We start from the raw sequence: 12,566 nt of genomic DNA on the forward strand, positions 1-12,566 counted from the left end.
TATAGACGGGAGCTGTATAAAGTACGGGCGCCTCGTGTATTATTCCACACAGTTTTGTAACTTTGTATAAACATTTTGTGATGAATAATATAAAGAAGTTGAGGTAGTGGGATAAATATGACGACGCAGTACCAGCACCGCCATTATCTTTACGTTTATACTTACACTAATATATCTTCACCCCAAATGTTAAGCGCTGATACACACCTAAATATACCTTTAGAATAAGCGAAATGTATATATAATTATTAGAATATATACACATATATAAGGGTGAGTATTCGCTTATGTCAGTAATTTTTTCAAAATTTTGTGTGGAATTTAAATACTAGTCAGTGGAAAGGCAGATAAAATTTAGATAATAATGTAATATGTTGCATTAATAATGTCGTATTAAATGTGTTCATATTGGAGCATTAAAGTGGTTGGAGATGATAATCAGACATTTCCAGAGGTTATGAAGGTGATGGTGACGTCATGTACACAAACGCGTCCTGGTTGCTTCTTCTGGTCTTATTTTCTGTCTCTCCGAGAAGTTTTGCTGTGGATGACCACCGTCACCACCTGGGTGAGCGCCTCTACCTCTCTAGCTTTCCCAGACATGCCTTCTGCAAGTATCGGCGCCGTCTACGACGTCTAATATTAAGATAAAATTGTGAGGTGTAATGCAGGTTTGAGAGACGCTGCGGGAGGGACGACATTGACATTTTGTTTTTCTCAGGTGAGGGGGAATACATATTTTGACTTTCAACTATAGTTAATAGTCCAGAACATTGCATATAACAGGGAAAACCTCGCGGGGAGCTTGTACAGATGATTTTCGAAGTTGTTAGTCCGTTATGACAGGTGCTGTTATAGTTGTTAAGTTTCGGGCGTCAGAAGAGAGCAATGGACGATGGTATATATAAATACTGCATTTTTTTTCTTTGTGTGGTACAAATAATGTAGTTTACCTGCAAGAAAACATTAGTGGGCACAATAGAGCCACTAGTATGCAAAGCATTACGGGCAAACTGATCCTAATATTTAAAACTTACTATTAAGTTATTACAAGGATCCCAATGGAAATAAGTTACTCTGACTTTTTTGGGATTATCCTGGGTAATCTGCACATATACTGCTATGTATGATAATGTGTGAAACTGTGTTCATGTGTACCTGTAACTGAATAAACTTATTTAATTAGTTCTTATGCAGTTAACTACAATTATATATACAATTGAAAAAGGTAGCTAATGAATAAATGATAGTTTCAGAAGTATGACTTATTATTTCAAAACTTATTTAATGATCTTCAGTTTTGTGGAGTGATAAAATAGAAAAGGTGAAGATACAGGAAGTTACTTAGTTATAATAGAAATACATGTAAATTTTTTCTTTAAATGTAGCTACTAATAATAGCTGGTCATCATTAATCAAGTATGGAGGAAATAAGCAAAAACATTATAAGCAGGAAGGAATGCTGTAATAGGTCTGCAGGTCACTACATAAGTAAGATAAGATAAGATTTCGTTCGGATTTTTAACCCCGGAGGGTTAGCCACCCAGGATAACCCAAGAAAGTCAGTGCGTCATCGAGGACTGTCTAACTTATTTCCATTGGGGTCCTTAATCTTGTCCCCCAGGATGCGACCCACACCAGTCGACTAACACCCAGGTACCTATTTGCTGCTAGGTGAACAGGACAACAGGTGTAAGGAAACGTGTCGGAATGTTTCCACCCGCCGGGAATCGAACCCGGGCCCTCCGTGTGTGAAGCGGGAGCTTTAGCCACCAGGCCACCGGGCCACCATGTAAGTTTATATAGGTACAGTTACACAGGTTTCAAGTGATTACAATTGTCTTGCATAAATTAAATTACCTAGAATAATGCACAAGTGTCAGTGGCTTATTTCCACTGGGGTCCTTAACTGGGTGAGCCACCACTGGACTATGAGTCACTGTATAGTTGTAGGCTAATTAGTGCATTACTTTCAGTATGTATTGCTATTTTAAAGGTGAATTAACTAAAACAGTTACAGAAATATGAAGCTTACATATCTAATCAAGAGTGACCATTATTAAGTAAAAATTTAGGAGGAAAGAAATACGTACTTAGTCTTATTTCATAATTTAGAAATTATGCTATGTATTATTGTTTATTATATTTTTTAAAACTATCTCCCACTAAGGTAGGTTCACCCAAGAGATAGTATTCACATTTATTCACTACCTTGCTGAAAGCATGTCAACATTACAGTTCAGATAACCCTCCAGACTGGAACATCCTCACTCCCCCTTCAGAGTGCAGACACTATGTTTCCACATCTAGGATTAAGTCCAGCTAACCAGTTTCCTTGAAACCTTTCTAAATGTTATAGTGCTCACACTCCCACAGCACATTGTCATAAAAAACTCTTGTATAAACCCAGTGTTAACCTATTCTTTACCTCCACCTCTCCCCAACCCTTCCTACACCAGCACTTACCCCCTCCTTTATTCCACCCCAGATTCATGTACCCTCTGTCATCCTATTTTGCTCCATCCTCTCTAAATTCCCTAACCACCTAAATCTCTCCTCAGGCCTCTGAATTATACATTTGGTAACCCCCACATCATCTAGTCTCCACCCTCCTATTTCTCTACATAATTTTCATACCACCCATTGCCCTCATTGCCACCAGCCTCCTTGTAGCTGGTACATTTGAAGCCCATACTTCACACCCGTATAACAGTGTTGGTACCACTGCTATGGTACATTCCCCTTCTTTCCTTCATGGGTAAAGTTCTTTATCATCACAGATTCCTCAGTGCACCACTCGCCTATTTCCCCCATTGTGGTTCACCTTATCTTTCATAGACCCATCTACCAACACAGTCACTCCCAGATATCTGAATGCGGTATATTTACTTTCTCCATACTTCCTCCTCAAAAGAAATTACAAGGACCCCAATGAAAGCAAGTCTCTTTGACTTTTTTTTTTTTTTTTTTTTTTTTTTTTTTTTTTTGGTTATCCTAGGTAATTTACACTATGTATGATAATTGTACTTATGTGTACCTGTGCATAAATAAGCTAATTTACTCCCTCCAATCTGATATCTCGTAGTATTTCATTACCTTGATTCCTTTGTTACTCTCATCACCATGCTGTCACCTTGCTCTTTCCCAAATTCTTCTGCCAACCTTTGCAACTTCTCTTCAAAATCTCCCAGAAGTGCCACATCTTCAGCAAAGAGCAACTGTGACAACTCATTTTGTATCGAAGTCATTATCTATCTCTTAATCTCACGCTGCACCCCAGTGCATTAGTATTCCCAGCTTTTTTAGCTCTGTCTATAAATATGTTAATCAACCCATAGTGACATAACATTCCTGCCTAAGGCCTGCTTTTACTGAAAAATAATCCCTTCATATCCTGCATACTCTTAACCTGAGCTTCACTTTCTTCATAAAACCTCCATTGCTACCTCCTCTGTGCATTTGCCACATTTGTAGCAGTGCTCCCCTATCCGTCCTACATACATCTTTTCTAAATCCATATATGCGATAAAGAGTTCCTTGCTTTTATCTGTTTACCTGTTTTATTCAATAGGCTTATTTCCCTAGAATTCTTATGCACCTTTATGCTCTTTTTTCATTTATATGAAGAAACTATGCATGCTCTCTGCCAATTCTCGGGTATCCTCCCTTTTTTCATGCATATATTGAACAAACACTCCATGCGAGTCATTCATCACAGGGAGTGGTGGTTTGATGTTCCATCTGCTAAGAGTGGAAGTAAACATAGGAATAAGTAAACAGTAGTGAATGCCAGCTGGATTAACCCTTTGACTGTTTCGGTCGTATATATACATCTTACGAGCCACCGTGTTTGACGTACGTATACTCGTAAATTTTACCGGCTTCAAATCAAGCAGGAGAAAGCTGGTAGGCCCACATGTGAGAGAATGGGTCTGTGTGGTCAGTGTGCACCATATAAAAAAAAATCCTGGAGCACGCAGTGCATAATGAGAAAAAAAAACTCCCACCTTTTTTTTTTTTTTTTTTTTTTTTAATTAAAATGCAGACTTTGTGATCTATTTTTGTATAGTATTTATGGTTGTATTCTCATTTTCTTGGTCTCATTTGATAGAATGGAAAACATATTAAAGAATTAGAGGTGATTTTGATTGGTTTTACTATAAAAAGAACCTGGAAATGGAGCTCAAAGTAGGGGAAATGTTTGATTTTTGCCGATGTTCAAAAGTAAACAAATAATGTAATTGTCCAATCAATGTCCAACTAGCTATTCTAATATGCAGTCATGAATGGGTTGACATTATTTGTACAATTATTACGGTATTGCAGTAGTCTGCATAACAGTAAATCTTCTATTTATTTTTTTTGTTTGAATAAAAATTCATAATAGAAAGCAAGAGTAATATGAGAGGGGCCTAGAGATGTGACTGATGAACAAAGAAAATGTTACTTTAGAGCCAGGAATGTCTGCATTGTTCATTCTGGACCTTATTTGAAATTGTCATATTTTTTAATTTTCATGAAATTGGCCAAATTGCAAATATCTGACCACGTTATTGGGTAGCTGAAATCGGTAAATGGGCAGTTTCTTGTACTCGATCGATAGAAAAAATGGAGTTCTAAAGAAATAGCTGAGTTTGGTCGACTGGAACAATGGAATTAGCTGAAAATAGGGCTCAAAGTGGGCAAAATAGCCGATTTGTAAATAGTGCCAAGGTTGCTAACTTCGCGAGAGCCTAATTCCGTCAGTTTTCCATCAATTTTTTTTTTTTTTTTTTTTTTTTTTTTTTTTTTTTTTTGTGGTGTCATTACAATCAGGGATAGATTCTCTATCATTTCATAAGATTTTTTTTTTTTGTTTTTTTAAATTTTGCAACACCAGGAGACACCTCAGAATTGGGGGTTGCGACAGTTTAGGGGTTAAATTAGTATTATGCCATGTTTTAAAACCTCTTTTGGATTTTATTATTTTCAGGCAAAAATATCAGTGCAGTGGAATCTCTACTTAACCCTTAAACAGTCCAAACGTATATATACGTTTTTTTCAACATCTGAAAGTATGTAAAAAAATGTAGATCTTCTTTTTTGTTTTACATTTGAAAATGTGTAAAAAAAAGTAAATCTACTTTTGGAGCACTACAAATTTGAACGTCGATCTGTTTGGACTGTTTAAGGGTTAATGAGCGCATCCACATGCGAGATTTTCCAGATACGAGCAGTCGCTCGGTCAATTTTTTGCTTCCATACACGAGCGAAATTTCCAGATGCGAGCGGGCCTTGAGGGAGGTTCCTTGATACTGGTGAAGGGCTCTTGATCTTGATCTAGGGAATTGGATCTCAGTTGTTTGTTGGACTATCTTATTGAAACTTGGGCATCATATGATGGAATGGTGCTTCTTAACGTACACCAAAAATGAAAGAAATCGGACCATAAATATAGAAGTTCACTTCTCAGCCATTAGCCTCCCCTTAGCGGTATATTTTCGTATGGCTTTTATGGTTGTATTCTCGTTTTTTTGGTCACGTTTGATAGAATGGAAGATATACAGGTCAGCCATCACTAATCCAGCATCATTGGGACCTGCACAATTTCTGAGTCAGTACAGTATAAAGATGAAATTTGAGCCAGTATAAAGATGAAATTTGAAATTATTCTAGCTGAAATTAGTGCCAGATTACTGATGGAACCGGATAACTGATTGCAAGATTAGTGATGGCTGACCTGTACTACAGAAATAGATATGATTTTGATTGGTTTCAAGACAAAAATTACCTTCATATTAAGCTCAAAGTAGCAGAAATGTTCGATTCTTTATCGATGTTCAAGAGTAAACAAATGATGTCACTGTCGAATACCTGTCTGATTGGCACTGCCGTTCAACCTTCACATATTGGAAAGCTCTTCATCATGCTAGCAAAAGTGGGAACAGACAACATGAAGCAGCAGTGGCAGACCTTTTACCTTGAAGACAACCTTATTGTACCCTGGTAGCAACCTTATTGTACCCTGGTAGCATTAAGAGTGTAGCAATTATAAGTCACTCTGATTTTTTTTGGGTTATCCTAGGTTCTCTACACATGTAATCAGGAGTAGGAATGTCCGCTGTGGTGGCCCTCTAAACCCCAGCAACAACAGTGGCTGCTGTCTCCACCACTAGCCACATACATAATGAATGTTTCTATGTTATTAATATTGTTTATTATGTCATATTAGATGAATTGTGATAGATAAATAAGCCATAGAGTTGATATTAGGGAAATTATTGAAGTATTTTGTTGTGCCTGGAATTCCACTGGAATGGATTAATTCCATTTCACTTAATTTAAATGAGGAAAGTTGACTCTTACTAATGAGCAAATCCAGATGCGAGCAAGGTCACGGAACGGATTAAACTCATGAGTGGAGGTTCCACTGTATTGTTTGGATTGGGTTTAATTTTTTTAATTAACTTTGAAATATGATAAGATTTATTTTTTGCCCACACAGTGGACTTAATGAAGTCAAACAACTCTTGAGAGTGCCAGTGAGTACATATAGAGATGAGAGTGAGGTGAAGAGACAGGTAGGGTGCAAGATATGTGGTGGGTGAAGGGCCTGCCTCACTTGGGTCAGCAGGTTTATTGCAGTGCACCATTGAACTGTTATAGGGGGAATATGATCTAGAAGTTTCATAGCAAAAGCAGTTTAATAAAGTCTACTGTATGGGGTGAAACATCATCAATAAAGTTCACATTATAATGCATTTGTCTTTTCCCATTATGTTGGTATTATATTATATACCATTTTATACATAACCTTGAAATATCCTAAAGTTTCCTTTCTACCCAATGTTGAAATAAAAAAAATGAAAATCGCAAATTTTATTTTCAAGACAGTATGCAGTACATAAATACTGTACAGTACATTATAACAATTTGAAAAGACCATATGCTCAGCATTTCGGAAATGAGATGTAGTATAGCTCCTCGGTGCCATATTTCGGCTAAAAAAGACACCTCGGTACTACTTTACATGTACAGTATGACTATTCATCCATGGACACTGACTTACCTTGAACAGTTCATAGCAGATGAAAGAATTTTAACCCTGTCACAAAGATATAAAGTCTCATATTTTGAATTTCTTGATTTATAGTGTTAAATTCACAGTAAGATTAAGGTACAATTTATTCTTTAGGACTTTTTTTTTTTAATTAAACTCGGTGACATTTATTGGTTACAGTTTTTGCCGAAATAGTATCCTTATACTAGTATTTAGAAAATTATACATACAGTAATTGCATTGAAGCAAAGGTAATTAAAATGTATTAGTACTTTTTTCATAGTACAGTACTGTACTGTATTTCATCTAATGCTCAGTAGACAGGTTTCTTAATTTACAACATTGATAGTGTTATTACAAATAACTTTAGAAAAAAAAAAAAGACTAATCATGTCTGCTACCTTTCACACACAAGCATCAATTGAAGGATTTAATTCTTGAATGAGTTAATGTAAGACAAAAAGGTGACCTTGGGAATATACACCCAAACAACCATGAATCTCTGTAATGCACTGTATCGGTTGATATTTTCAACAGATCACATACTGTGCCGCAAATGTGGAACGGAGTTGACAGAAAACTCTCGGGGCAACTTTGTAAATATTACTAGTCCATTGTCGGAGTCCACACACCAGTTGTCGGTCCTTGGCCACTCTCATTTGATGGTACAGACACTTAGAAATCCCGCTGATGTAACTTTCAATCTGGTGATGGTGAAAAGATCTGGTTGTTCTGGCATTGGAGAGGTGAGTATCTTTTAGACAGAGTAATATTTCATCAAATTCTCCACAAGACAAGCTTGAAGGCACATGTAAAGGATGCATTTAGGTTATAGGGGAAATATAAATTATGTTCTGTACCGGAAATGTTACTCAGAGAATATAGCAAGAGTAATTTTTAGTAAAGATATAGTTTATGATAAGAATAACATACTAAATGAGATGTGTGAAATATTTATTTTTAAGTATACTGTAGTATAATGTCTGGAAGTTTCCAGAGTTATGTTTAGGAAATGAAATACTGTAGAGTTTCTTGGAAAATCTTTGAGCCTTGTTGAAGTTTAGACACAAAAAAGGCCTTGTAAGAATTTGAAAAATAAATCACTGCATTTTGATAAACAGAATATCAGATCATAGTAAATATTCTTATTTTCCCCATTATCTATATATTCTATTTTTTTGTTTCTGTGAATAGGATATGGCATACCTAAAGATGGTTCTGGGGTCTTCACCCCTGCACTCTTCTCTTACACCAGGCTACCTGGTTGATACCTTGGTCAGTCAGGCTGTTGGTGCTAACTGCCTGTACTGAATGAATAAGGACAGTTGGTATGACATTGTCTTCTTAAAATTAGATGTAGTATTAGGTGGTCAGTTTCAGTGATTGAGGACTGTCGTGAAATTATTCTGCAGTGCACTTCGTTTAACCCTTTTGCTGTCTCTTACGTAGATCTACATTATTGATACCAGCATCACTTGTAGATCTATACTCTCAGCACAGTGCCCTCAAATATGCCAGGAGTGGCAAATTTTGATCTAGACATAAGAGTAAGAGAATGGGTCTGTGAGGTGTGTGTGCAGTATCGAAAAAAAAAATCTTCTCATGCAGTGCTTCATGGGAAAAGTAAACCTCAGATCTTGTATTTAGTTTAAAATAGTGACTTGGTGTTTTCATTGTTTTGTTGGCTGAAGACATACTACTGAAACTGAAATGATTTTAGTTTGTTTCAGGATTTGAAGTAGCTTGAAATAGGGCTCAAATGAGCAGCAGAAATATTAGGTTTTCTTGATTTTTCTGAGGAAGAGGCTCCTCTTACACCCCATCCCCCCTCTCTTTTGAGGGTTTTTACTAGGTCTGCTTCAGTTATTGGGACATCCTAAACCCTTCAAAATGAAGGGTAAATGTAATATTGGAGAGACCTGGGGACATTAGTGAAAAGAGGATAGGTTACTATAGTTCTGTTTTTAATTGGAATTTGTTGAATTTTGTGTAAAATTGGCCAAACTACAAAATTCTGTGTAGTTGAATGGGAAGTTTCTTGTGCGCAATTGATAGAATAGAAGGCATACTAGTAAAATAGCTAAAAATTTGTTCAAAATGAGCAGTGGAAGTGGCTTAAAATAGGACTCAAGGTGGGCTAAATCATTGAAATGTGAATTACACTTAGACTGCCAACTTTGCACCTACATAATCAAATTTGGTATTTTTGGTCTCGATACATTCAAAAAAAGATTCTCTACCATTTCATATTTTTTATTTATAAAAATAAAGGTTAATTGGGTTGTGTATTCCTTGGACCATTAGCAGTCTTAAGTTCATAAAATGTCTGGTGCTTGTAATTTTACAAGATACATCTCACCTTCATGTTGAGAGATGTGGCTGCAGTCAGTATTAATATTACAATCCTTGTTTTCCCTCTTCTTCCTCCTCTTCATGTTCCCTTTTCCTTTTTTTCCTATTTTTCATCTTTTGTTCTTCCCCTCTTTTTGATTTACCTCTTTCCTCGCCATCATTTCTTTCCTCCATCTGACCTTCCTACGTTGCATTTTCTCTTTCCTTCCCCCCACTTCCATTCTTTCTCCTTTTTTCCTCTTCCCCTTTCCTCTTGGGCTCTAAAAATACCAACATGCATTATGGTTTCTAGTGTTACAGCCTGTTGTACATACTCTATCAGTCACGCCAGTTGGATGTCTTGTTCCAAGGCATGATAGAATGTAAGACCCCCCAAAATGATGACAATTATTGATTTCTCTTACCATCTTTGTTATTCATTGCCAGTTAAATAAATTGTCATTAACACCTTTAAAAGTTTCATATACATCTAATTTATTTTTAAGATATTAGAAGCTTTATTTTGTAATAGTTCATTTTTATACCATGGTAATGTGTTTTAAACATGCTGTAGTACAGTAGATGCAGTTCTATTTGTAATATTCATACCTGATAATACAGTCAGTCTCTAACAAAGGAAATTGCCTCTAGCCCAAAAATACTGTAATTGTAAAGTGAATCATATATTTCTATAGACTTTGATTACAGGAGGGCCCTGTTTGTATGGCTGTAAGGTTCATGTACATCGGGTTGTGTGTGGCCAACAGTAACAGCCTGGTTGATCAGGCCCTGATTCACCATGAGGCTTGGTCACAGACTGGGCCCTGGGGGCATTGATCCCCCTGAACCCTCTCCAGGTATACACAACTGTTATATGAAAATAGTGGAAAAGTGGTGAAAGTACCGAACATAATGAACAATGGCTCAGTTGCAAACCAATGAATATGTGGAGCACTGAAAAGAGGGAGCTGTATATGCGGGGCCACCCTGCACATAAATATGTACTTCTCTTGGGGAAATTTCTTCACATACTAAAAACAAAAATATATTTAAAGTGTAAACATATTTCCAGAAATACAAAAATGTATATATATTTATATATATAAATAAAAAAAAACACCTTTTGGCTCAAATGATGCTATTTATGATTGACATGAAGCTGAAAGAAAGTCAATCTAAGATGTACAGTACTTAACATCAGTGTGCTTGACAATTTTTTTTTTTTTATTATTATTATTATTCGCCGGTATTCTCCTGGCCCGGGTCTTTTCCAAGTAGTGGTGACCCGGCCTTGGCTCCCTATCTGGGGAGTGTCTCGAGACCTAAGTCTCCCATGGGAGGAGGTACAAGTACCCCCTCATCTTTGGGACCAACTGTCCCCAGGCCTAGCCACAGTCCCCGCCCTCACGGGGCTCGTAGGGAGAAGCTAGGCCTCTGGTCTGCCATCTGCCCCGCTCCAAAGGGGCTCGTGGGGATGGCAGTCTTATGAGCTGCAGATGGTAGCAAGCTCAGGCCTTCCTAGGAGAATTCTTGACAATCTGTGAGTTAAATTTCTTGTCTGCTATATGTGGCAGGTTTTCCCTAAAAAGTGGCTCGTGCAGTATTATGGCATTATCTCCCTTGAAGGATATTTCTTGCTAATATGAAGGAAGGGCTTTTGGTGTGAAGACTTGAACTTCTCTTCCTTTCCTCAGGTTAAACTTTAATACTTCATACCCTTCCCTCCCACTTCTTTTTGGCTTAAATCGTAGTGAGGTTTCCATATTCATCAATGCTTGTTATTTATATCTGCAACAGAACTGATCATAAAATACCCCTGTGGTATGCCAAGACTGGTCACTATGGCATGCCTTATTACATCGAGCTATTTTGATGCTTTTTCATTATGAATTGCCCATTGTTTGCATTTAGGTAGCCCATTTTCATATCTTATTTTGTACATGCCTACCTGTACAATGGTTGATGAAGAACCTTATCAAAGGCCACCTGAAAATCTTTTGTAACTTCTGCCTTGCTTTTATAATGTGTAAAAAATATCATTGGAAGCAAAGATGGAGTTTGAGTGTTGAAGGGGCAAGAGAGAGGATCAGGATGGTTTTTTGTTTTGAGGCAGTAACTTTATAATTACGTGTCTTGCTGGGTGTTAATTCGCATGTAGACGGTCTCTCTCTCTCTCTCTCTCTCTCTCTCTCTCTCTCTCTCTCTCTCTCTCTCTCTCTCTCTTTCTCTTTTTCTCTCTTTTTCTCTCTCTTTTTCTCTCTCTTTTTCTCTCTCTTTTTCTCTCTTTTTCTCTCTTTTTCTCTCTTTTTCTCTTTTTCTCTCTTTTTCTCTCTTTTTCTCTCTTTTTCTCTCTTTTTCTCTCTTTTTCTCTTTTTCTCTCTTTTTCTCTCTTTTTCTCTTTTTCTCTCTTTTTCTCTCTTTTTTTTTCTTTTTTCTTTTTTTTTCTTTTTTTTTCTTTTTTTTCTCTTTTTTTTTTCTTTTTTTTTTCTTTTTTTTTTCTTTTTTTTCTTTTTTCTTTTTTTTTCTTTTTTCTTTTTTTTCTTTTTTTTTCTTTTTTTTTCTCTTTTTTCTTTTTTTCTTTTTTTTTCTCTATTTTTTCTCTTTTTTCTTTTTTTATTTTTTTTTCTCTTTTTTTTTTCTCTTTTTTTTTTTTCTTTTTTTATTTTTTTTTCTCTTTTTTTTTTCTCTTTTTTTTTTTTCTTTTTTTTTTCTTTTTTTATTTTTTTTTCTCTTTTTTTTCTCATTTTTTTTCTCTTTTTTTTTCTCTTTTTTCTCTTTTTTCTCTCTTTTTTTCTCTCTTTTTCTCTTTTTTATCTTTTTCTCTTTTTCTTTCTCTTTTTCTCATTCTCTATCTCTACACAGGGTTTGACAAGGTTAAGGATCCTAGCTTTATTGACAAGCTATTTACAGGTTAAGGATTCCTAACTTTATTGGCAAGCTAGGAGCTGTTACCTACACCAGCTCATTTGAAAGCATTTTTATTGTTATGAGACATACAAGTAGGGAACAGGATGAAGTTGGAGCCATCTGTGGGCCAGCATTTTCATTTGATCAACTGACTATCTCGTTGACATCATTATCCTGTATTTGCAGTGTTCCATACTCGAGTCATCCTGGGTATGTATGATCTCAGATGGAGTGATGTTCTGGAGAAGGGTACAGCCAGAGTGAAGTTGCTGCTTTCTTCCCGTCTTGT

General features: G+C 36.3%; 1 protein-coding gene across 1 annotated transcript in view; it reads left to right on the forward strand.

Annotated features, from left to right (window-relative positions):
- The first annotated feature begins 456 nt into the window (after positions 1-456).
- The window catches only part of LOC128691159 (uncharacterized), a 42,231-nt gene continuing 30,121 nt past the window's right edge, over positions 457-12,566 (forward strand). Inside the window, exons 1-2 of the mRNA XM_070089199.1 lie at positions 457-568; positions 7,577-7,785. Coding sequence (XP_069945300.1) covers positions 478-568; positions 7,577-7,785 — 300 coding nt within the window. The 5' untranslated portion in view covers positions 457-477. The remainder of the gene's footprint in view (positions 569-7,576; positions 7,786-12,566) is intronic.

The sequence above is a fragment of the Cherax quadricarinatus genome, chromosome 27 (assembly GCF_038502225.1).
Source record: "Cherax quadricarinatus isolate ZL_2023a chromosome 27, ASM3850222v1, whole genome shotgun sequence".
NCBI classification, from domain to species: Eukaryota; Metazoa; Arthropoda; class Malacostraca; order Decapoda; family Parastacidae; genus Cherax; species Cherax quadricarinatus.